Source organism: Chlorocebus sabaeus, chromosome 23, assembly GCF_047675955.1.
Source record: "Chlorocebus sabaeus isolate Y175 chromosome 23, mChlSab1.0.hap1, whole genome shotgun sequence".
Lineage (NCBI taxonomy): Eukaryota > Metazoa > Chordata > Mammalia > Primates > Cercopithecidae > Chlorocebus > Chlorocebus sabaeus.
Window position 1 is genome coordinate 53,884,398 of NC_132926.1, and position 27,607 is coordinate 53,912,004.

The 27,607-nt window shown below is 35.5% G+C and overlaps 1 protein-coding gene and 1 pseudogene across 2 annotated transcripts in view; both read right to left on the minus strand.

The window, feature by feature from the left end:
* The window catches only part of SLC12A2 (solute carrier family 12 member 2), a 104,240-nt gene that overhangs the window by 52,997 nt on the left and 23,636 nt on the right, over positions 1-27,607 (minus strand). For both annotated transcript variants that reach the window (XM_008014305.3, XM_008014304.3), the window contains exons 2-7: positions 21,586-21,705; positions 20,251-20,326; positions 19,858-19,953; positions 5,028-5,167; positions 2,106-2,216; positions 577-685 (exon numbers count right to left, since the gene is read on the minus strand). In XM_008014305.3, coding sequence (XP_008012496.3) covers positions 577-685; positions 2,106-2,216; positions 5,028-5,167; positions 19,858-19,953; positions 20,251-20,326; positions 21,586-21,705 — 652 coding nt within the window. The remainder of the gene's footprint in view (positions 1-576; positions 686-2,105; positions 2,217-5,027; positions 5,168-19,857; positions 19,954-20,250; positions 20,327-21,585; positions 21,706-27,607) is intronic.
* On the minus strand, positions 23,057-27,463 carry LOC103244466 (protein O-glucosyltransferase 2 pseudogene; annotated as a pseudogene).

The following is a 27,607-nucleotide window of genomic DNA, read 5'->3' on the forward strand; positions in this document are numbered from 1 at the left end:
CTGCATCATGCACCCTCCAAATGTGGTGCACTAAGAAGGAGACATGGTTCACTTATGTTCCTGACAAAAATGAATAACCCGAATCTATCTACAAAAACAAATAAGACAAACCCAACTGGAGAGATCTCCTGAAAATCAAATGGCCTGCAGTCTTGAAAAATGCAATGATACCAAGAAACTAATATTTCTAGTTGCTTTCACAATCTTAGGCGCTTCTAAACTATTGTGCTTAAATATGCTAAAAGAATGAAAGTCATATTAGAACAAAAGTTAGAAATTCAGTTACAAATTCCCAAAACTAGAAGAGAATAAAAGCTCCTTTTCTTAGTAGCACTGATTGCTCTATATTCTATTGCCTTTTGTTGCTAATAATGAAAAAGAAAAGATGTAAATAGAAGTAATTTTTACTCCAACTGTACAGCATACATAAAGGGGACAAAACTAAATTGTAAATTAGGATGAATCACCAAACCATAGTCAATTCTGTTACAAAATATCTAAAATGTACAAAATTTAATTGATAATAAAATTCTATAAACAGGTGCCCTTAAAAAATATGGAAACTTTTTTACTTACATTTATAACCAAAAAACCCTTTTGGCTTCTTGCTCTCCAGTGGGATAAATGTTCCTATGACAAAGTCACCAATAGCAAGAAGTAGGATCACCAAAAGAACAATCTGAGCCTGCAATTTTAAACATTAAAAATTAAAATCAAGAATCTTGTTTCTGTATCTTGATTCGATTCCCCTAGAATATAACTTCCATGAGGGAAAGAATTTGTCTTGTTTTGCCTGATTCCCCAGTGCCTTAAACAATGCCACATGCCAAGTAGCTGCTCAATAATTCCTTGTTTAATGAACAAAGAGATCTTTAAAGAAATATCTGGGGGGGGGGGTGGGGGGAAGATAGTAAAAGTGAGATCATGCCGTATTTCTGAAATGAGTTAAAGATGTGCATGCCTTCCCACAAACCAAAAAGCACTGTAAATTCCAAAACACTATAGGCTTTCATTCTAGTTCATTCATTCCTGTCTCTTCCACCTTAACACTACAATCTTGACATAGAAAACATGCTGAACACAAACACAAGTTTTATAAATGGTCCAAACATAATGTTGAGTGTGTGACTGCTACAGGAAAATAAGAAAAAGTACAGAAAGAAGATGACAATATACAGGAGGGAAATTCAAGTAGCAATGGGAATGGAAGGAAACAGCAATCTATGAAAACTACCATTCCCCCTTCTCCACTCTTAACCTCTCAATAAAACTGAACACTCATGAAAAACGGTGTCATGTGTGGGAAAAGGAAGTACATATATACTAATCATGTCCCAGGTGGTATAAAATTCTGTTATTTTCATACAGTACATGTGTAAAATGTGTAAATAACTGATTTAATTTTATACTAATATAATTTTACAATAAAGTACAAGATTGAAAAAATTACTCTTTCAGGCTTTCCTAATTTTTGGTTTGGTAAACATTATCATATCATATATAGCACAAATATGTGACTTTTATAAGGTCTTTAAAGTAACATGGATATCCATTACTTGGGAAACCACAGCTGTGCTATGACGCTCTAATTCTCAAAGAGACAAAAACACTGCTGGGTGCTCTGCTTATGGGTAACGTGACTTTAGCAATTTTTTCCAGAAACGACGATACTGGCTTTGGTAGTCATAACGTCTGAAATTTCAATAGCAAGAATAACTTCTTTAACCTCAAGTGGGCAATAACTTTTACTTACGGCCCCACGTTTAAGTTGAACTTTTAAATAAATTACAAAGCCAGATGTTTAATTTGGAATTAAACACTGACCTGAGCATTTTTACATATTGCAAAACTGGAGAATGGGCGAGACGGTGGGAAATTCAAAATTTACAAAGTATTGTGTTTAACTAGATCCTAGGTTGAGTGTTATCTCCAAAGATTCTCTACTTTGTCAAGTAGAAAATAACCTTATATATAAACTTTTGTGAAAATGGCCACTTAGGTACCATTAGAATCTGGAAATATTATCATACGTTAGAGTGTTCCCAAAACATAAGCTCTAAAAGCTCACATATTAAATATTTATAGGTGTTCCCATCATAACTTACTTTTGCTTCCCACTCCATTCCAGCTACTGAGATACCTAAAAGAATCACCACTGTAATGGCTCCAATAATTCGGATATCATTGATTTCATCTATCATAAGTATGGAATGTTCCTAGAAAAAAGAATCATAAATATAATAAGCAATACTAGTTATTTTTATACACATTCACACTCCTTTTGAAACATTTTAGAGATATTATGGTGCCTTACCTGTAGAAGTTGAATAAATGTTTACTTAAGAAATAAATGGAAGACCTAAAGGAACAAGTTACTATTTACCACTGAGGTGTCATTCAAGGATCTGATGACATAAATGTGTGATTACTAACACTTCCATATTTAATATAGACTCCACAAATCAAAAAAGGAATTGCTAACAAACAAGAAAGTTATAATACTGCTAATTAGAATTTTAAGTTATATAGCACAAATATATTTTTTATTTATTGTGATTAGTGAGCTCATGATTTTAATGGTCTTTTACACTGCAAGAGAGTAAGTGATGAGCACACCTTCCTGCTGCTGTCCAAAAACACACACTGTTTCCACTCTGCAAACAAAATTATTTGTAGTTTAATATCAATGGCATTTTTAAAAGATTCCCATCTAGCATAAAATTAAAGATTATGGTATCTCACTTAACTAAGTAAAAAGCGATTTATCAATTACTACCACTTCTCAAATAAGGTAATAAAAGGCACAAAAAAACTAAAACATAATTTAGTTGTTTTGATAACTCAGGATGACTATATATTCTGCTGTAACTGACAAAAGTATAGATTATAATAATCCTATCAATTGCTTCTTTTTAAAAAAAGCAATCTTGTTAATGCTTTTCAAAAGAAATTCTTTCATAAAAGTCAACTACAAGAGAGGAATAAGATTGCTTGAATTCCAGATAAATGACCTTAATACAAATATCATGGTGGAAAACCCCCTAGATCCAAAGATGCTTTTGACAAGCAAAGGCATAGAAAGTGTTAATATTTAACCAACACAGTAGGAAAAGTCATTTCCCAACCTTGTACGACCTTCAAGGGTCCCATTAAATTTCATAAAGTAGTACATACTTTTTACTTTGCAAAAAAATTTTTTAGTTTTTTGATATTTGATTTCAACATCTCTTGAATTAATCTGATCTTTGAAATTCTCTATAGCATTTGGATAATCATATCTGAGAATTACTTGAAAAAAAAAAAAACGGTACTAGTATAAATATCTATTGACTGGCTTTTAGATTCATGGACCATGATTGCAACAGAAGACTACTGCTATAGCTCAATATTTTATATAATAAATGTAGTTTAAAATGTTTTAAATTTCATATTTCTCTAAATTAAATTTTCCATGAAACAAAAACATGTATAAACCCTAATTAAATACTTTGATAAGCATTCACAGAGTAAACTTTAAACTTTGACTCTCAAATAAAAATATACACTAAACAATGAAATAATATAAACTCTAACAGTTACATTGCTTACTCATGGTATTATAACCCTTCTTTTTCTTCATCCCTTTGGTGTACACAAGTAAAGGTCAACGTCAACGCAGGTGTCAATCCTTGTCAGATTTTTATACTTCCTTATGTACCATTTACTACTGTAGAATAGTTACAACCTAACCTAACATGAGCAATTTATAGGTGTCACTTGAGGTTCCTTTCATTTAATAATATTTGAGGAATCCTATTTCACTCTTACTTCTTTAATTATACTCCAGAGCAATACAGTCACCTCTATTCGGATATACTCATGGTCCTTCTAGTTAATACATTCAAACTAAACTGTCCTGTGTTTTCCATCACATGGCAAATGGCATTATCTTCCACCTAACTCCAAAAGTCAGAAATGTGTGTATACACTTGACATCCTATTTCTCAAATTTCCCACATCCCATTAATTATCAATCCACTCATTCAAATTTTTTACAATCTCCCCAATTCACCCACATCGCTCCCGCTCCACAAGTCACTGTTTTAAACTAAGCCACCATCTCCTCTTTCAGGACACCCACAACCTTTGAAATGGTCTCTATTTCCAGTTGTGATTCCTCAAATCCATTCCCTGTACCATGGTCAGATACTTCCCTATGTCCCAAATCTGAGCATGTCACGTCCCCCAATCCCAAACAAGACCCTAACTTAAATGGAAATAAGACCCTTCTCCTGATTATTTTTTCTCTCTCTAGTCTTAAATGTCTTGCTGCTTTGGGCTTGAACCATACAAAAATGTTTTCATTTTTCTTTCTTTCTTTCTTTTTTTTTTTTTTGAGGCAGAGTTTCACTCTTGTTGCCCAGGCTCACCTCAACCTCTGCCTCCCCGGTTCAAGCGATTCTCCTGCCTCAGTCTCCAGAGTAACTGGGATTTGGCTCCCCGGTTCAAGCGATTTTCCTGCCTCAGTCTCCAGAGTAACTGGGATTACAGGCATGCACCACCATGCCAGGCTAATTTTTATTTTTAGTAGAGACGGGGGTGGTCTCAAACTCCCGACCTCAGGTGATCCGCCCACCTCTACCTCCCAAAGTGCTGGGATTACAGGCATGAGCCACCGCGCCCGGCCATATTTTTCTTACCTCTACCCTTTAAAGGTCTTTCTTTCCTTTTCTTCCCCATTCCCCTCATATCACTTCCACCTTTCCAATTTGCTTGCTGACATCTAGACTTCCATCCTTGGAAAGCCCTTCCTTGACTCCCTTCCAACCCCAATTCCTGAAAAGTAAGTTAAGTGCTCCCCACTTTGTGTTGCCACTGCTGACATTCTTATAGTATTTTAATCTTTGCCTATCTCCTGTACTAAACTTTTTGAAGGACGAATCTCTTGGTCATTGCGTCACTGCTTTACCAACCTCTAACATGGTGATTGGCATATAATCCCTCAATAAAGATTTGGTAAACGAATGACTAAAAGGAAGGTGAATTACCTTAAGCAACTCCACCACAGTTTCTGCAAATCCAACCACATACATAGCAACTGCAACAGCGTTGGCAAAGGCGAAGATTAGACCAATTGCACCACCAAATTCTGGCCCGAGACTTCTAGATATTAAATAATATGCTCCTCCTAAAAAACAAAAAAACAGGTACTAAAGTTAGAATTTAAAAAGCCAAATTATCCTTTAATTACACAAGAGTTCACAAAGCCGATGCCCCCCATAAGCAGAGCAATTAAATAGGCAAGTGAGTGACTGTATTTTCAGAAATACCTAAAAAGAATATTTCACAAAACGCCTAACAATTCTCAGCATCCAGATAATGTTCCCCATATCAAATATAAAATCATCCTACTTGAATTCCCATTTTCTCTTTTAAAGTTTAGATTAAAATGGGTCACAGCCTCCTCCCCTTCACAGATCCCAAGAGATCATTTCCCAATGAATTTCTAATATATTTAATCTTAATGTAACTTTTATTTTTATGCTTTTTTCGTTTTTAGACACAGTTTCACTGTCGCCCAGGCTAAAGTGCAGTGGTGCAATCTTGGTTCACTGCAACCTCTGCCTCCCGGGTTCAAGCAATTCTCACGCCTCAGCCTCCTGAGTAGCTGGGACTACAGGTGCGTGTCACCACACCTGACTAAGGTTTTTGTCTTGTTTTGTTTTGTTTTTTTTTGAGACAGAGTCTCGCTCTGTCACCCAGGCTGGAGTGCACTGGCGCGATCTCGGCCCATTGCAGCTGCCACCTGCTGGGTCCACGTGATTCTCCTGCCTCAGCCTTTTGAGTAGCAGGGACTACAGGCGTGCGCCACCTTGTCTGGCTAATTTTTGCATTTTTAGTAGAGATGGGGTTTCACTATGTTGGCTAGGATGGTCTCAATCTTCTGACCTCGTGATCCACCTACCTCAGCCTCCCAAAGTGTTAGGATTACAGGCGTGACTAATTTTTGTATTATTAGTAGAGATGGAGTTTCACCGTGTTGGCCAGGCTGGTCTCAAACCCCTGACCTCAAGTGATCTACCCACCTCAGCCTCCCAAAAGTGCTGGAATCACAGGTGTGAGCCACCACACCCAGCCTTAATGTAACTTCTAAATCACAGTTGGTATGATTTTAATTACTTAATTATGGCAATTTTGCTGGTAATGTGAAGACCAAGACCAAAAAAAAAAAAAAAAAAAAAAAAAAAAAAAAGTCTCACCAACAGCATATAATGGTACCCCTAAAAGATGTAGTTTGTATCCTAGTAAATCCTGTCTAAATGGCAGAATAAGTGAAGATATTAAATAAGCTATCAAGAAGCAAGTTATTTTTCTAATTTAAAAAATAAATCAGTATTATGACTCAGAGTCAATCTAATGCTTACCTGAAGTCTCTAAGAGCTCTTCTAAAATTCTAATTTAAATTTGGCTATTAGGTCATAATCAAAACTTGGTTTTAATACTACTGAAGTTACATAAAGCTATATACATATTTCTATAAACTGATGGAATACTTGAGACCATATAGTGAAATGTCATTAAACAGCTGAATATTTGTTTCTATTGTTCACCCAGTACAAAGAAGGTAAATCTATCAACAAAAAAATCCTACAGTTAAAGTACTAATGATGCAAACTTCATGTTCGAAAATGCCTGTAACAGGTTGTATAGTTGATTTGTATCAATTTGCTCAAAATATTCTATACTTTAAAACCCATGCACTATAAAACTTTCTTAGTTTTCATGACCTTGAAAACTAAAAAAAAAGCAACCCAACCATTTAACATTAGCCTCATGATTTTATGAGATAAAAATGACTTAAAATTTTCTATGACATATTCTTGAACACTAAAAACTCCAATTAATTTATATAATGACAATTTTGTCAAAGATCTTAGAATGAATATATTACATCACATTATAATTAATCACAAGGAAAATCCCTACAATAGTATAATTATCAGCCTTTAACATGTTTTCAAAATTAACAAATTATTTCATCTACTCCCAATAGCAAAAATGAATTAAAACAAAGTTTATCCTGATTTTATAGATGAGAAAATGGAGTCACAAAGACAGGTTACTGAAATTAGTCAACACTCCTGTCTTTAGCTGTTGACAATACAAACTTTAGAATCAGAAATATGAGCAATAGGACCTATTAAAGCAAGAAATTCATGTTATGTGCCTTAAAGTTTTGATTTTATAAAATGCTAACTGAGATTTCACAATATTTAAGTCTTTCACAAATACAGAAACTTAAAACGTAAAACTCACATTTTAAAAGATTTGTATTGTTTTCAAGAAAAAGGAAGTGACACATGGATAAGAATATAAAAACAACTGCACATCATCTTCTATTATTTCTTATGAAAAGCAACAGTTATTTGCCCTATTCCCTCCCACTTTCATTCCTATTTCCTAGAGGTTATTACTGTTATTATTTTTAAAGATCTACCGCTCTGAAAGACTGTGGTATTTTTTACTAATCAGCACAGACTAGGTATACACCTTATTTTGTTAAATACTACACATTTAACTTAATTCTACTAAAGTACTGTTGTCATCCTCATTTTACAAATGAGAAAATTACGGCTCAGGGAGGTTAAGTAATTTGGCTAAGGTCATGGAAGCAGCTAAGTAAATAACTGTATTTAAACTCAGATCTCCCTGACTTAATTGCTTACCAGTACAATATGTATGATAAACTCTTGTAAATCAGCCTTCCTGTTATCACTAAAAATGCTGAAGACATTAATAGAAAATAAAAATTATTTTATTAAAAAAATCTATTGATCAAGCAAACACAGATGTTAATATGGAAAAAAAGTCCTGATGGGGGTCTCAGAATTTGGCCATAAACTACCCTAAACCCTGACTGTAAAGAACATAATTAGTCAGATGCTAGAGATACTAAGTAGTGACAATACTGAGTTCCATCATTATTACATCTTGATTTGGGGATATATGCCCCTGTAACTCTTATTAAATCTCCAATCAGTAATCAAAAACCTAACTAGGCTAATCAAAAGCCCAACATTAAAAACTGGTATCAGTCATAAAATAAGTCTCAAAAACCTGAAATGATACACTGTATATTACTGACCATAACAGAACTATATTAGATGCATGAAAGATCCCTAAATGTTTAAATTATGTAACACACTTTTAAATAAATCACAAGGGAAATTAGAAAGTATTTTGAACTGATTTGATAATGAAAGTGCAACATAAAATTAGTGAGATATACCTAACATAGAAATTACAGTAAAATTTGTTTTTAATGCTTATACTAAAAAATGAGGATGTATCAATAATCTAAGCTTCTACCTTGAAAAACTGGAAGAAGAGTAAGTAAAATCTAAAATGGAAAAAATAGTAAGAAGAAAGCCAAAATTTATTCTTAAATATTAAAAAAAAACTGATAAACAATAGCTAATCAAAAACAAAGAAGAAAAACAAAAAACTATAGGCACAGATGACTTCACCAGTGAGGAAGAAATAAGATCAATTTTACACAAACTCTTTCAGAAAATAAAGGAAAAGGGATCACATAAGATGAGCATAATACTGACATGAAAACCTAATAAGGTTATTATAAAAAAAAGACAATTCCAGGCCGGGCACAGTGGCTCACGCCTGTAATCCCAGCACTTTGGGAGGCCAAAGTGGGCAGATCACAAGGTCAGGAGATTGAGACCATTCTGGCTAACACGGTGAAACCCCGTCTCTACTAAAAATACAAAAAATTAGCCAGGCATGGTGGCTGGTACCTGTTGTCCCAGCTAATTGGGAGGCTGAGGCAGGAGAATGGCATGAACCCTTGAGGTGGAGCTTGCAGTGAGCCGAGATCGCGCCACTGCACTCCAGCCTGGGCGACAGAGCGAGACTCCGTCTCAGAAAAAAAAAAAAGAAAAAATTCCAGACCAATATTCCTTATGATCATACTCAAAAATGTTAAAGTCTTAGCAAGTAAAATTCGACAGAAAGGATAATATCTCTGACCTAGTGAAGTTTATCCTACAAAAGGTAGGTTGTTTTAGATGCAAGAAAAAAAAAAAAAAAAAATATATATATATATATATGTAGGTTGTGATAATAGAATAAGGGAAGAAAAAATACATTCAGTTCAACAGATGCAGGAGAATCATGACAAAATTCACTATACATTTATGATAAATATGCTCAGCAACTCAGAAATAGAACTCAATCTGACACATGACATATTTTAAAATCTTATAGTTAACAGTGATAATGAACTCATTCCAAGATTAGGAACAAGGAAAGGATGTTTATTCTCACCACTTCTAGTCAACATGGTACCATAGGTCTTAGCTAGTTCAACAGTCAAGAAAAAGAGGAGAAAAAGTCCTAGAGACTCTAAAGAAAAAGTAAAAACCATCTCTATTCACAGATGACAAATCATGGCTATTGTGAAGAGCGCTGCAACAAACATGGGAGTGCAGCTATCTCTCCAGTATACTGATTTCCTTTCTTTTGGGTATATACACAGCACTGGATCATATGGTAGCTCTATTTTTAGTTTTTTTGAAGAACTTCCAAACTGTCCTCCATAGTGGTTATATTAATTTACATTCCCACCAACAGTGGACAAGAGTTCTCTTTTCTCCAACATCCTCTCTAGCATTTGTTACTGCCTGACTTTTTTATATGATTTGCATTTCTCTGATGACCAGTGATGCTTACTGCCTTTTCATATACCTGCTTGCCATTTGTATATCTTCTTCTGAGAAATGTCTATTCAAATCTTTTACCCATTTTTAAATTGGATTATTAGCTTTTGTTCCCAGAGTTGTTTGAGCTCCTTATATATTTAGGTTATTTATCCAATTTTTTGGCAGAAATTGGCATCCTAAATCAAAAATTTATATGAAAATGCCAAAGATCTAGAAAAGCCAAAACAATTTTGAAAAAGAAAAGTTAGAAGACTTAGACTTACTATGAAACTAATCAATCAAGACAAGATAGTACCAGTATAGGATAAACAAACAAATCAATGCAACAGAATTTAGTCCAGATGACAGACAATTGATTTTTCAACAATGGTATCAAAAACAACTCAATAAGAAACAGTTGTTTCAACAAATGGTGCCAAAACAAGTGGATATGTGTACAAGGCTGGGGGCAAAAAGGGTAGGAAGAAAAACTACACTCTCCATCTCACATTATACCTCAAAATTAATTTGAGATTGTCCACAGATAAAAATCTAAAAACTAAAACTATAAAGCTTCTAGAAGAAAATATAGGAGAATATCTTCATGGCCTTGGCAAATATTTCTACCATGAACAAAGCACTAGCATAAAAAAAAGAGAGAGAGAGAAACTGGACTTCATCAAAATGGTAAACGTCTGTTCACTGAAAGACATGATTAAGAAAATGATAAAAATGGCAAGACAAGCCACAGATTGAGAACGAATACACACAATATATATGTCAAATCTAATAACATATCTAGATATATAGAAAAATCTACAAATCAGTAACAAAAGGACGACCCAATTTTTAAATTGGCTAAAGATGTGACTACATCCCAAAAGAAGACAGTACAAGTGGCCAATAAATATATGAAAAGATGCTCCTCATCACTGAACATCAAGGAAATGACCCAAACTCCTCCTCGCCACCTACCACCCTCTCCCTACACTTCCACTGTGGTCCATATGTGTAGCCTCATAGAATCCTGGTACTAAACTTCTAATTTCACACACAGTAAGGCTGAGATTCAGAAAGGTCTGTCATTTTAAGCCATAGGTGAACAGTAAAGCTGTGAGAAGATTAAAGCAATCTGTTATTTAGTCCCATAACTATAATCAAAACTAAAATGATTGCCCCACCTATCTCTTATTATAGTTTTAAGAGTTAAGTAATTTAAAAACCTTTGGAAAAAATAAAGCCCGATCACAACTCCATTTTAAACTCCGGCAAAATACTGAAATTATTTTCCTTGCTGTGATGTTATGATGTAAGAAGAAATATGTATTTGGTCTTCATCCAAGGTTACTGCAACAGAGCTTATAAAACCCTTGGAATTTACTGATAAGGTGAGAGAAGCATCTTTTGTTATTTAAAATAAGCCCCTTCAAACCTGAGTTTATGCTAATAAGGTGACTTGGTGGGCCCTCAGATAGCTTCCAGATTGGACAGTGCTAGTTGCTAGAAAAACAACTATGTGATTAGAGGGTTAGCACTTTCAATACCCCCATTACCCACCCCAGCTCCCACCCCTCACACCTCAGGGGGAGAAGAGAAGGGAGAGGGACTAGAAATTGAGCTAATCATTAATGGCCAATGATTTAATCAATCGTGGCTATATAATGGAAAACTCTATAAACAAAGGGGTTTAGAGAACTCAGGCTGGTGAACACAGAGGTGCCAGGAGGGTGGCACTTGGAGAGGTCATGGAAGCTCTGCATCCCTTCTCCCATACCATGCTTTATGCAACTCTTTTATTTGGCTCTTTCTATGTTGTAGTCTTTATTATAAACTGATGATATAAGCTGTTTTCTTAAGTTCTAGGAGCCATTTTAGCAAATCATCAAACCTGAGGAAGGGGCTGTGGAAACCCCTAATATATAGCCAGTTGGTCAGAGGTACAGGAGGCCTGGAATTGCAACTGGCATCTGAAATGGGAGTAGTCTTGTGAGATGGAGCTCTTAACTTACAGGGTCTGCATCAACTCTGGGCAATTAGTGTCAAACTTTAATCATATTGTTGGATACCCAATTAGTGTCCAGAGAGTTGGGGAGTTGGTTTGTGTGGGGAAAAACCCATACACTTGGAGTCAGAAGTGTGTAAACAAGAAACAGATCCTAGTCGTATTGCTATTACCTAAAGTGCAGAACTTCATGAATGGTGTAAGAGTCACAAGGGCTTTTGCAAAGATGAATGGAATGGCACAGAGACTAGAAATAGACCCACCCTGTAGGGTCAATTAATTTCTGAGAAAAGCACAAAGGTAAGTAAACAGAAAAGAGATCATCTTAACAAATGGTGCTGGAATAACTGGATATCTATATGAATCTTGATTCACATTTCACAACATATACAAAAGCTAGCTACAAATGGTAATACATCTAGCTGAAAACCTAAAGCTGTAAACCTCTAGAAGAAAACACAGAAGAAAATCTTTGGGAGCCTGGGCTAGGGAAAAGTTTCTTAGATACCACTCCAAAAGCATAATCCAAAAAGGAAAAAGTGATGAACTGGACATAGCTAAAACTATGAGCTGCTCTTCTAATGATGCTATTGAAGGAATGAAACAAGCCATATACTCAGACAAAATAACTACAAATCATTTATCTGGTAAAGTACTTGTATCTAGAACCTCTCAAAACTCAATAGTAAGAACTCCCAATATAATAAATAACACTTCAAAATATGGGCTACAGATTTGACACTTATAGTGCATGAGAAGATGCCCAATATCTTTAGCCATCATGGAAGTACAAATGAAAACCATCATAAGATACCATTACGCACATACTAGAATAAAAAATAAAAAGGACAATACCAACTGTTGGTGAGGATACAGATATGGAAAAGTGAAACTCACTGTTGGTTGGAATAGAAAGTGAAAATTTTGTGAAAATAAAGTTTTCTTGGTGTATTCAGGAAAGAATCAAAGGGTGACAATAACGAAATACATTCTAGTACCCTGGTTTACAAATAAAAAATAAAGACCTTGCCTGTTAATGCTTGGCAAATTTTCTCTATTTTGTTGCCATTATTTTATCAAACAGGGAAAGGCAAAGTGACAAACAATGAATCTTCCAACCAGGATTAGGTGTTATCTTATTGTAAATGATCACCAGAATAATTCAATTAAATTTTAAGATACAAGAGGAAAAGACATATAATCCTATTTCTGCAGCAAACAATTTTGGAAACAAGCTGAAGTATTAATAATAATAAACTGCATAAACTGGCAAAACTGAAAGATCACCAATGAGTAAAGAAAAAACCCATGCTGAAAATTCTATTACTTGCCAGATTCATATCTGAGCTATTCATAGTATACAAATAGTGTTTTACTGAACTGAAAACACAATGTTATGTTAAATCTAATAAACCTCATAACACAACTGTGTTGTTGTATTATACAGCTGCTTCAAACATTTCATTGATCTGAAAAGTTACAATTTCAAAGAAATTAGTTATTTAAAAAAGTAACTATGGAGCTGAATTCTAACTTAGAACTCCTTGCTTGATAATTGTAGGAACTAATAGTCACACAATGAACAAGACAAAAAAAATTTGATCATCAATGATAATCTGATTTTTCAAATACAGAAAGCACTTTCTGTTACAGTATGTGGAAAAAGTTTTTCCTTATTTCCAATGTTTTTGACTTTATCTATTTACAAAAATGAGGAGGTATTCAATTAGTTCAGATAAAAGTAAAACAGGTATGAGTACATAAAAGTAACTGTGACTTATGTAGACATTTTAAAAATTCACCAGCAGAATCCGCATGAAAATTAATTTTGTTAAAAAATGAATATAATTGATTTTTTGTTCTCACTATCCATGTAAATGTTAAATGTGACTAACCACAATGTTGCATTACATAAGATAATGTATGTCAACACCATGGCATCATGCCTAGCAGTTAGGTCTCAAAAAATAATAGCTACTATTATTATCTGAACATAAGCTCTCCAAGAACGTAAGAACACAGCATCTTGTCTTTCACTGTTAAAAACCCAGTGTCTGTCACAAAATGCTCAACAATTGTCTGTTGATTGACTAAAGTACAAGTAACATAAAACTTCATCACGTAATAGGCAAGTTTATGTTGATTTTAGATTTTGGAAACTTCAGAACTACCTATCTGAAGTTTTATGTAACAAAGGCTTTTATCTGAAAAGGTACTGACCTCTGCTTTTAACTAAGTCAACTAAATGCCCCCAAACAAAAAGTGACTGAGGAACCTTTCTTTTCTATTGCTCAGTTCATATAATACAGTATGAATTTAAACCAAGAATTTATAGTCTTCATCTTATGAAAGGCTGCCTGTAGTTGCCCTCTATTCTATGAATGAGTCTAAATTCACGGATTAATTAAAGAAGGGACAACTCTGTGTAATCTAGGAAATGCAGATCTGAGTCAAGGTGGCTGCTGGCCAGCACCATTCAAGTTGCAAAACCTGTTGCAAAGATCCATGAAAACTCTATAAAATGCAAGCTCTCAAGAACACTGCCATGATTCGTAGAACAGGGAAGGGTTCTAAAATCACTGTAGCCTGCAATAATCTGCAAAGCATTAATGTGTCTTGCAGGCAGGGACTATGACAGAAATAAAGTAAACTTCATCAGTTCCTTGGCACTGCTATTCTTACCCTGTGGAAGGCAGGCAACTTAAGTGATGATTCTCTAACCTGCTTCCAGTAGCTTTAAATAGTACCCCAAATCAGCTGGGCGAGGTGGCTCACGCCTGTAATCCCAGCACCTTGGGAGGCTGAGCTGGGTGGATCACGAGGTCAGGAGATTGAGACCATCCTGGCTAACACAATGAAACCTGGTCTCTACTAAAAATATAAAAAATTAGCCGGGCATGGTGGCAGACACCTGTAGTCCCAGCTACTCAGGAGGCTGAGGCAGGAGAATGGCGTGAACCTGGGAAGCGGAGCTTGCAGTGAGCCAAGATCACGCCACTGCACTCCATGGGTGACAGGACAAGACTCTGTCTCAAAAAAATAAATAAATAAAAAATAGTATCCCAAATTACTACTAAAACTGAACTAGGCCTGAAACTAAGCATCTTTTATTTTCTACATTTTGACTTTTTCAGAAACCTTGCATGCTTCCATTACATGAGACTTCAAAGTTGGACATTACTACATTTGTTGATAAGTTAATAACAAAGTACAACTTTTCTAGATTATCTGTTTAATCTCTAAAATGTACTGTTAAAGCCAATGTTAAAATTAATTAGTAATATTAAATCTCCCCTATGGCAATAAGTACACAACACTAGGGAAAGTTCACTGAATTCACACACTTCTGTAAAGCTGCAAACATGTAATTTTTGAGATGAGAATAAAACATGATTCAATTAATAAAATATAAATACATGTTATAATTCAGTTAAGAATCAAGATAAACAGGCATTATCTCAAATTAGTTAACATTAATTTTTTAAAACTATGCATCAAGTTTAAAATGGGGCTCGTTGAATGAAAATTACTGAACAGTAACCACAATGTTCCCCAACCCTTGAATAGTATTTTAAGAAAATTTATTTCCTTATTAATTCTCTTAATAGTCAACTTTCAGTCTACAAAAAGTTCAGATGGGTTCACCAGACATCACTTTTCCCACAGCATTTCTCCGTTTCCTTTTAAGACACCAATCCTCTGGGTAGTTCTAGCTCTATTACCATCCTCTCTAAGTAGCCCTTACAAGGTAGGCCGTCAAAATCAAGTCCTCAGCAGTTGAGCTGTAGGAAATCCAACTCAGCGATTCTTGCTACCACCAAGAAGTGTAGTTTATAGTTTATAGCTAAAATGGCAAACAAAACTCGTAACTGTATATTGAATCTCAAGTTTGTTTTAAACCATTAACTCCCCTCTCCATCTTTTTTTGGCCTTGAATAAGGATTCCTTGCTCCATAGAGATTCCCACTCTGGAATTTTCTGTCATCACCCTATGCTGTCATTTAAGAAGTTCCTTTCTCCCCTGCATATTCTATAAAATGCTTTCTGGAGATACTGGCATAATGTGATTCAGATTTAATTTGTTGGGAAACAATACTTCACAGGTATTCTTATCAAGTAAAAACTTTACAGAAGTTGGAATTTAAAAAAAAAATTTACTTCAATAGTTTTTGGGGAACAGGTGGTTTTTGGTTACATGGATGTTATTTAATGGTGATTTCTGAGATTTTGGTGCACCCATCACCGAAGCAGCATACACTATACCCAGTGTGTGGTTGTGTGGTCTTTTAGCCCTCACCCACCTCCTACCCTTCCACCCGCATCCCCAAAGTCTATTATATCATTCTTACGCCTTTGCATCCTCATAGCTTACCTCCCACTTATAAGTAAGAATATATGAGATTTGGTTTTCCATTCCTGAGTTACTTCACTTAGAATGTTGGTCTCCAACTCCATCCAGGGTTGCCACAAATGCAATTATTTCATTCCTTTTGATGGCTGAATAGTATTCCATGGTGTATATATACCACATTTTCTTTATCCACTCACTAGTTGATGGGCATTTAGGTTGGTTCCATATTTTTGTAATTGCAAATTCTACTGCTATAAATACGTGTGCGCAAGTGTCTTTTTCATATAATGACTTATTTTCCTTTGTTTGGGTAGATACCCAGCAGGAAGACTGCTGGATTAAATGGGAGTTCTACTTTTAGTTAAGGAATCTCCATACTGTTTTCCATAGTGGTTATATTAGTTTACATTTCCACCAACAGTGTAAAAGTGTTCCCTTTTCACAACATTCACACCAACATCTGTTATTTTCATTTTTTTTTTTTAAATTATGGCCATTCCTGCAGGAGTAAGGTGGTATCTCATTGTGGTTCTAATTTGCATTTCTCTGATAATTAGTGATGTTGAGCATTTTTTTCATATGTTTGTTGGCCATATGTATATCTTGTTTTAAGAATCGTCTATTCATGTCCTTTGCCCATTTTTTGATGGGACTGATTTTTTCTTGCTGATTTGAGTTCCTTGTAGAGTTTGGATATTAGTCCTTTGTCAATGCGTAGTAGTTTCTCCTACTCTGTGAGTTGTCTGTTTACTCTGCTGATTTCTTCTGCTGTGCAGAAGCTTTGTAGTTTAATTAAGTCCCATTTATTTTTGTTTTTGTTAAATTTGCTTTTGGGTTTTTGGTCATGAATTCTTTGCCTAAGCCAATGCCTAGAAGAGCTTTTCCAATGTTATCTTCTAGAATTTCTACAGTTTCAGGTCTTAGATTTAACTCTTTGATCCATTCAAAGTTGGAATATTCTAATTCTCTTTCCTCCTTCACTCATTATGTAGAGTAATTATCTGAAGAACGAATCTCATTAACTTCTTGGTTACCTTGAGTTCAGGAAAGAAAACTTTCAGGAGTTTGAGTCAACACTATTTATTTATCAATTTTCATAAGATGGTTCCCTAGTATGTTTCAAAGGTGAAAAGTGAGATTTTTTGGTTTGTTCCACTGTGAACTTATGGATTTACATCCATATTTTCATATATTTTCATCCAAGTCAGTTATCATCATTATTGTTGTTCAAATTATCCAAACTTTAGCCAGTGTTAGCTCCTTTAAGTTGACTCTTAGGTCCTTTTGACATGAAACTAATAGTGTTCAATACTTTTGGATCTGAAAAGTTGTCTAAGCTCATTTCCTAACCAGATAAGGAATCAATCTTTTCTCTGAAGTCTGCTGGTTCTTTTGAATGGAAATACACAACATGGGCACAAGAATTATTGCCGCTGAGGTGGTCATTTACTACAGGTCACTTTAATGGAAAAAGCTAAAAAATATGTACTTTCAGGATAAATTTTAAGACTAATACTTTCAATTTAGATTCCTGAATACAGGTATAATGTGATCTCCGTTTTACGTCTGTATCTACTTTCTCCCATGTGGAAAATACTTTTTTCATGATAGCAAAATAAATCATGTTAGGGGTTTCCAAATCTGAGTCAGATACAGAGGAGACAGAAGGGGCTTGAAGTCAATAAAGAATCTCTAGAAAACACTCATGGCAGACGATGCAGCTCATATATATTCTATAAAGATCATCCAGATGTCCAAAGTCACTAAGTGAAAAATGAATACCTTCTAAGAAAGCTTCATAATATTTGGTCATTCTTTAAATTAATAACTTTCTCTTTTATCTTCTATGGGTTTCATTATTTCAGCAAATGTATCACGTTCTCAATTGTATGAGCACCTCATAACAGAATTTCAAATGGTTTTTAGCCTCTAGGTTCTTCCTTTGTGAACAGATTTTTCAGGAAACTCATGTAAAATTACAATATATAGTCATTTTTTGGGACAGATCTGTGTGGGTTCCACATTCTCAGACTTTCCCTGGCACTCCAGGACAGAAGACTGCACACAAAGTCTATGAGGGAAATGTATTTGTAAAGAGAGAGACAGATATATAGATAGACAGATATACAGATATGTAAACTACCAATGGTATTGAAAAATGAAATGGCTTTTTGGTCACAATCTTGCAAAATCTCTACCTTCCAAAAGTCTGATTCAAATGGGGGAAAAGTGTGAAGTTAATGTTGCCAGTGGCTTCATGCCTCATTCCTTTTGAGGCTCACAGCCTAGATTCTAAGGTCTGAGGAAAAGGATAAATTATTTGATGATTTGCTGATCCCCTACAAATACGTAACAGCCCAGTCCATTTCTCTTCCCACTTTCATTCCCCAGTTGTGGCAGAGAGAAATGACGCATGGAGTACCCAGTTCACGAGAAGCCAAAAAGTATCTCTCAGCATTATCTGACTAACTCTGCTGAACATATCCGCATCGTATATCCCAATATAGCTCAATCCAGGCTAACAGAAGCATAAAACTTCAGTCAACAGTGATGCATGCTCAGCACAGTCATAATCATATTGATACAAGACACCAGCCTCCAAGGGTCTTAGTGATTTGGATCCTCTGGTGTCTAATATATATAAAGACAATGGTGAAAAATCAAAAGCTCAATCTGGTTCTCTCTCTCTTTTCTTCCCACACCCAAATACTTGATGCAGGTAAAATGGAAATTGTGTTATATAATGTCAAACAGGGATATTCAAAACAGTTGAGGCAGATGAAATAGATCTTTTCTCAGTTGATTTGCTACCATGACTTTACAGGTGCTGGCAGACATTCTGTCTCCTTTCTCCAGGGATCTTCTTACTCTGACTGAGGAATTTTGATTTGGAAAATGGAATTATTTTCTTCTTGTTTTTAGGGATCCTGATTCCATTCTCCTGTACTCTCTTAGGTCCTCTTCCTAGGGAGGGTAAAAATCTCACAAGGCAGATCTTATAGACTCTAAGGAGAGGTCTCATAGTGCCTACAGAAAGCTAGACTTGAAAGTATGAATTTAAAGTCCCAGGGTCAGGTGCAGTGGCTCACATCTGTAATCCCAGCACTTTGGGAGGTCAAGGCAGGCAAATCACCTGAGGTCAGGAGTTCGAGCCCAGCCTGGCCAACATGGTAAAACCCTGTCTCTACTAAAAATACAAAATTCAGCTGGGCGTGGTGGTGCATGTCTGTAATCCTAGCAACTCAGGAGGCTGAGGCAGAAGAATCACTTAAACCTGGGAGGCAGAGGTTGCACTGAGCCAAGATCACGCCACTGCACTCCAGCCTGGGTGACAGAGTAAGACTCCATCTCCAAATTAATTAATTAATTTACAGTCCCAGGTATAGCTCACACAACGCTATTAGATCATAGGGAAGGTATACTGCCTCAGTTTCCCTCAATAGGGGATGGAGGTGGGGAATGAGGTTACCCCATTACAATGTTGAACAAATGCCAGGAGCATGTTGCTGAATGATCCAAGGGCAAGCCTTGGAGGAGGCAATTAAGAAGCAGCCCACCGGATAAAAGACCAAAGTAGATGCTCCATTCTTGCTACGGGACACTCTGAATAACTTAAAGCATACCTGTATGAGTTGATATAAAATTTTACATTGAAATATACTAGTCTGAAAGTGCTCAGTAGCAACTTACTTGTCTATATAGACTTAATATGTTGCTTCAGTTAAAGTAAAAAATAATTAAAAATACAATTTAGATTTCTGTTTAGTAAGAGTAATCTGATGATGACGATACAAAAAGATTCAATTTACCTCCTCTTACAAATCCATTAGTTGCTATTGCTGAAGTAGACAATCCTGTGATAGTTGTCACAACAGTGGCCATCATTATTACAAGGACTGATAGACCTTTATGGAGAAAAAAAAGATCGTGAGAATACTTACACTCTTGTTGAAGCCTGTCGTTACCTAAAACTGGTTGGTCTAAGAATGCTGAATTTACATTTTAAGTTATAAATTACCCAATTTTGATCTCATTTTAGAAAAACCAAATCAGAATTATGAAAAAAGGAACATTAAGACAACAATCTCATATACAGGAAAACGTAGTTCAAAATGACTCTAATTTCTTGAGTTTTATGAGGTTAAGAGCTCAGACAGTTATTTTGCTTATTCTCAAATCAAGCAGGATATAACTTCACTTACCTATTCCAGCTTGACCCACAATCCATGACAATCTAATGAAGAGCATCACACCCCAAATGTTTAACATACAACGTACCTAAGAGGGAAAAAGAAGCCACGTCAGAGAGAAAGAAGAATAATCAAACATTATATAGTAAGCATTAAACCAGCCAAAGTAGAATGACATGCATAGTTTTAAACCTAACTCCTACTCCACCCTTTTCTTTAACAGTTTTTTATAAAGAGCTTAATAAGAGCTTACTTTTGAGCTAATATAAACACAGTGTAACATATAGGAGTGTGTATGAAAATAAATGCACTCATCACAATTGTGTGAAGCAGCAGAAGCAACAGAACAAGATACAAGAAATATTTTTAAAATTCAGCCCTTTAAAAAAGTAGTGCACATTCCCTTTTATCAATACAAGTTTAACTTTTGCTTATTCTTTTATAACATCCTCATGTCATGATTTCTTCAGCAGATTTAAGTATTACATAATATTCATCAATACAAAATGCCAATTGTTCATGTTTTAAAATTTTAATTATTTGTAAAAGTTTCCTCTATTTTCACTTTTATTTACTAAGTTCATACATAGAACATAGTCTTCTAAAACACTAAAATCTAAGAATAAGCAAACAATACAGTAACCTGAAGCTTCACATTCACCTTATGGATTATGCAATAAAATTACTACTAGAACTGTGATTTTTTTTCCCTCTATTTCTCCCTGAAATTCCAACACAACCCCTATTAAGTGCTTCCAAAGTCCCAATGAGAAGGCAATCTAGCCTATTTTAGTCAGATCGTTAGTGCCTATTCAAACACAGAAAAACAGAAGTAAATCTGAACCTTAACCACCTAAACCTATGCAACAAAGTGAACTCAACACTTAAGTATTTCTCCTCTATTCCTTTCTTGCTTGTTAACTTCTATACGCTTCTCCTCAAAACATAACGGGGGTAGTATGAAAGGAAGTAGGTATATTTCAGCTCTATTCCCTGCTCAGCCTTCTTGATTCTGATGCTCCCAATTTGATAGTCTTCATACTTAATTTCTGAAAAGTGACAGTGCACGAGAATCACAAGAGGCAATGAAATATAATTTAATACCATCAGTAACACATTATATAGAATCAAGAATAATTTGGCAAAATAAATGGCATATCTCCTTTGCTGAATTTAATATCCAAAAGCAAAGGAGATACAAGCTATTAATTTGGTTTTCCACAGCACTCAGATAAGACAGTTAACAAAGAGAAAAAAGAGTTCTCTTGAGAACTGATGAGAACATTATGAAGATTTTATAACCAACAGATATTCTGTAACTATAAAATTAAGTCTATATGTACATACTAATACACCCTTGATCCAGCCAAACTTCACGACTCCTTTACTTTCCGCAGTATATGTGACCACAGCATCTCTGGTTGGAGTACTTTCTTCCCCATTTGCAAAGCCATCCTCAAAAGGTTCCTGGTTATAAAAAGAAATATGGATTATGCTTAACATTTAAAATTTAAAATCACTTGATAAAAACAAACATAACTAAACACATCTAACCATATTTAAGAGGGCATAGTACAGATTTACAAGAATCAAGCATTTCCAAATATTTTACCCCAGGAAAGGACAAAGCAATAAGCTAGAAGAAAACCTTAATTACTGAGATTTCTTAAAATTTAAGTCACCCCATGACAGTAAATCCACTTTAATAATTCCAAATTCTAGCTACACTTTTCATAGTGTCTGGAGGAAACAACGATTCCTGTTTGCTAATTACAGGGTAGCTAAGTCGATCAATTCAGACTTCATCTCTCAAGCCACAAATTTATATCACCTAGTTGCCATCAGTCCTACAACTGAAATTTCATCATTAACAATTTAAAACTCTTCTTCATCACCAATGAATATGGTTTTTTTATAGTCCATGACAGCAGGAATCCCATGGATATCAAGATTCCTTCACAGCTCCTCTCTTTACTCATTCCTCGTCTGCAGTGACTCAGTGCTCTTCATTGCTTTCCCTTGTAGTTTTTGTCGGATTCAGATATGTACTGGTTGACACAATGAATTTGACAACTAGTGTTTCCTTTTTAGGTGTTTAGTTTCACATCTGATTCCATAATTCTTTGTTCTCTAACTTCTCTTTCTCTTTCAGTGCTTCTTGAGTTTGTTCTATCCCAACATATGACACATTTTCAAAGCAGTAACTGAGCCTTAAAAAGGTCATGAAAGGAAAGGGGAGATGGTTTAGGAAATAGATGTTCTGGGTTTAGAATTAACTCTCTAACACCATCCTGTGGTTCTTCCTCTACCCACATCTAAACAGTAGAGAACATAATATGGCTATATTTCAGATGTTCTTTAAATGCAGAAGAACCAACTAAATTTTTAAAACATGTTTTCAGTACTTCACATCCTTTAGTGAATTCTCTCTCTCCATATATATACATATATTTTTAACAGAAATGAGATGCAGCAAGTTCTGTGCTACCACAGTACAAAATCTACATGGTAATCGAAACTCTCTTTTCCCTTAACCAACATCTGTCAGCCAAATAGATTCACTCAATTCCATTTAATGCAATATTGCTATATGCTTTATTAAAGTACTATCAATCTAGATTAGCTCTTAGATTCCATATTTACATGTTAATTACTGTTAATTCTTTGATTTTTGAAGCAATAGAAGTATAAGCCAGATACAATAACTGTGCATATACATATATTTTTAATAAAGGTGGTTTTATTATAAAATTCTAAAAATGTAAAGTACAGTCATGAGACTATTGTGTAATAAGTAGAAACGTATCTTCATACTGCAAATAATCACACAGCAGATTTTATATTGTCCACGGAATTAATACTTAAAAAAATTCTTTTTAGTTAAGAAGAGTCTTCAGAGCACCATTATTTTAATAGAAGTTATTCTGCATATCAGAGTTCATCTTTGGTCTTTTTCCTGTGGCAAGTGCAAGGGAAGAGGTCATTCTTCATCTGTGGTTCTACCCTTTTCATGCCCTTTCAGATTTGGGGCTCACTCACTTGTAAATTGGCATATTCATGGAAAAGTTTGAAATAATAACAGAATACGTTATCATCCATGAGACTATTTCTTGCAAATTCTTGTCTGGCTTTTGCTATCTTTTTGGCCTTTTCATCATCATCTTTTGCCCATTTAAGTTTTTCTAGCAGATCGCTCAGGTTGCTCTTAACTGGAATGTAGTGTTTCCAGGGCTGCAGCTCACTGTAAAAATATTCATAGTAGATGGAGTCTTGCTTCAGCACAGCACTGTCACTAACTAGTAAACATGGCAGGTGATAAGCTGCTACGGTGCCATAGATATTTGATACTTATGCTTGAAGAAATCAAAAAATGAAATGTGTTTCACAATGGGACCACACAGGCTTTCATCATGTTTAAAGAAGAAAAAGTTGGTGAAAGCAGCGTCTATGAGTTCCGGGTGTTTTCTACTGAGTTTAACCAGCTCAAGTCTCTCTTTGTGACTGTCCTGCCCTCTTCAGACAGCTGTGGAGTTTCTTCCCAGGGAGGACCCATGTTAGCTTGTACAGACATCATATCCAGACTTACCCAGCCCATGGTTTCGAGAACAGAGTCAGTCAAGTCTTAGGTGGGCATCACGATATCCCTGGAATCTATGGAGCCACATCGATCGGATGGATGTTTGAACTGGATTTCTTTTTTTCCAAAGCAAAGGCCAGTCTGCCAAATTAACAAAGAACTCCATATCTGGCATCTTCATCTTTCTAGTCAAAGAAAGTAGTATGGCATCCATGAAAATTCTAAAACCTCTATGTTCACCGTGAGTCTTGATACAAACTTTGTTACCTTTTAAGGTGTAGTGACACAGGTTCTTCCTCTGTCCAAATCTTTTTGGGATTTCTACTGCAATCTTTTCTGGATCCACAGTAGGGAAATGTGCCAGATCTCTTTGAATCTAAGCAATGGTTTCCGGGCGAGCAGTTCATCTCCCGTAGCCAGGCTGCACTATTTTGCAAAGGACAGTCACAATTCTCATGGCAAACTGGCCCTTTTAAAATACATGGGGATTTGGCCACATGTTGACCTTGGAATTTAACTTCCACCTTTAGATTTTTGTAGCTTGCACACATTCTGTATCTTACTATGAAGGACCCATCCTTTTGGTCTAAAACCTGGACTCTAACTCCAGTGAATTGCTCCCTCTGGTGCTGAGACTTTCACCTGGAAGACTTTTTTCCTGGAGAAGACATGAAGTTATTCCCTGATGTATCCACAGTCTGAATACAGAAATAGCGGGTAGGAAGGACGATGTCTGCTTTTAGCCCGGGTATCCATATTTCGCTCTTCTCTGGGCTCAGCTGCCTTTCTCCGCCCAGCGAGTGCTGGAACTGTCCCCAGAAAGAAGCAATAGAGCAGCAAAATGCTAAACATTTACAAGATGGACTCTCGAAATGATCTATGGATAAATGGAGAAGTGTAAGAAGTGGACAGAAGCAGCCGAGGCTTTGGCAGGGGCACACCAGCCGATCGCAGGGACTCCAAAGGGTGCTGCCTGGCATGCAAGGCAAGCGCACGGGTCTCCGCCACCCCAGGACAATCACAGCCGGTGCCCCGGCACACCTGGGTGAGGGTTGCCAGGAGTTCTGCTGATCTGGCCAAGAACCGCTCTGCTCCTCTTTCTCAGGACAATGATGAACTTAATTAAGTACATTTTTTGAAAATTATTTTAACTGGGCTTTGTAATGGTGAGAAAAATAATTAAATTTTTAATTAATCCTCATGTTTTCATTAATAGACATGGCTATAACTTCAGCTATGTGAAATATATGGAAAATTAGTCATTTTAAGATAACCAGGAATTCAAATATGAAGTTTAATGTTAAACATTTATGACAGTAGTTCATACATTTTTCAAGAGATCCTAAAAGACATTAAATATTTCCTTACAGCACACAGTTTCATAACGATTATCAACCTATGATTATTTTACTGTACTATAAAAAGGATGCCCCCAGGCTTACGGAAAATGGAACCAACCCCATAAAAATTTAAAATTACCCCAAATTTGCAATTGTTTTTAAACTTTATTAAGCTTTATTGAGATATAACTCAAATATCACACAATTCACTAAAGTGTACAAGTTCATCATTTTTAGTGTGTCTACAAAGTTGTACTCTTATTCCCAGCATCACTACAATAAACTTTGGAATATTTGTATCACCCCAAAAAGAAATACCTCAATTTCCCCTTCCTTCAGGCTCTGCCAATCACCAACAATTTTCTGTCTCTATGAATTTGCCTATTCTGACATTTCATATAAAGGGACTCACACAATATGTGGGCTTTATGTGTGGCTTCTTTCACTTAGCATGTTTTCAGGGTTCATTCATGTTATAACATGTATCAGTACTTCACTCCTTTTTATTGCCAGATAATATTCCATAGTATGGATATGCCACTTTTTTTTTAAAATTAATCAGTTGGACATTTGGGCTGGTTCTACTTTTTGGCTATTATGAATAATGCTGCCATGAACATCTGTCTAAAGTTTTTGGGTGAAAATACGTTTTCATTTATCTTGAGCATACACCTAGGAGAGGAATTGCTGGATCACAATATAATTCTTGAAGTGACTACTTCTGGTCATTTTTCTCAACTCTTCTTTTGTATGAGACTGCAAACTGTCACTTCCCATTTCAGCAAATATACCTGCCTATTGTTAGCCCTCTTCCTACCTAAAATGAAGATGCCTATTATTCTTCTGCTTGCTGGTATGAACATAGAAACCAGTAATGGTTAAAGTTGAAGTTGTTAGAAGTATGCATAAACCAGCCAACAAACATATGAAAAAATGCTCATCATCACTGGTCATTAGACAAATGCAAACCAAAACCACAATGAGATACCATCTCATACCAGTTAGAATGATGATCATTAAAAAGTCAGGAAACAACAGATGCTGAAGAGGACGTGGAGAAATTACACTGCTGGTGAAAGTGTAAATTAGTTCAACCATTGTGGAAGACAGTATGGTGATTCCTCCAGGATCTAGAACCAGAGACCATTTGACCCAGCAATCCCATTACTGGGGATATACTCAAAGGATTATAAATCATTCTACTATAAAGACACATGTACACATGTGTTTACTGCAGCACTATTCAGAACAGCAAAGTCTTGGATCCAACCCAAATTTCCATCAATGATAGACTGGATAAAGAAAACGTGGCACATATACACCATAGAATACTATGCAGCCATAAAAAAGGATGAGTTCATGTCCTTTGCAGGGACATGAATGAAGCTGGAAACCATCATTCTCAGCAAACTATCACAAGAACAGAAAACCAAACACTGCATGTTCTCACTCATAAGTGGGAGATGAACAATGAGAACACATGGACACAGGGAGGGGAGCATCACACACTGGGGCCTATCGGGGGGTGGAGGGGTAGGTGAAGGTTAGCATTAGGAGAAATGCCTAATGTAGGTGATGAGTTGATGGGTGAAGCAAACCACCATGGCACATGTATACCTATGTAACAAAACTGCATGTTCTGCACATGTATCCCAGAACTTAAAGTATAATTCAAAAATAAGAAGTATGCATAAACAGTAAAAGAAAAAAATATGACTAGGGGCCTGTGGAGCTCAATTACAGTCACAACCCACTTCAGCTGTACTTCTACGACTGTTTAATGTGTTTCAGGCAGCAGAGTCAGGGACAATCCCAAATAATAAGAAATGACTCTGAATAGGGATCGATGATTCAACTGTTCGATTATTCAAATAAAGTCAGAACAAGGAAGTCTGCCAGTTAATTCAACGAACTTTAAAGAGGAGTTCCTTAGCTTTCACCATAGAATACATAGTGATCTTCAGTTTTTTAATGAAAGTAGACTTTAAAATACATAACCTCCAAGTATTACAAGAAAATATAACGTCTATAATATACACAAAAAAGGCATCTCTCTTTCCATCTACGTTAAAAGAAAACTAAAGATGTATGTACTTAGTACGCCAATTTTTCCAAGGCTAAGATTTCATGTGGGTGTCTTTTTAACAATGCAAAAGTATGCAGGCATCCAAAAATTTTTGCTGTGGGTGTTTACCAGAATTCCAACTCAAAGTTGAAGAGCTAGCAATAATTTTGCAACTAGCTTTCCACCATACTACACACAACTATGTTATAAGAACAAAGTAAAATTTTCCAGTATTTTATTTTAAAATAAAGGTATGTCCACACAAAATAAAAAATGTATCTTCCCTATCATCTTCTGGCAGATCTATTTTTAAAAGTGTTTTAGTTATCTCTAAAATACAGTTCAAAAGTCAAAAGCAAATAACTGTTTTTATTTGTAGTTCAGTTA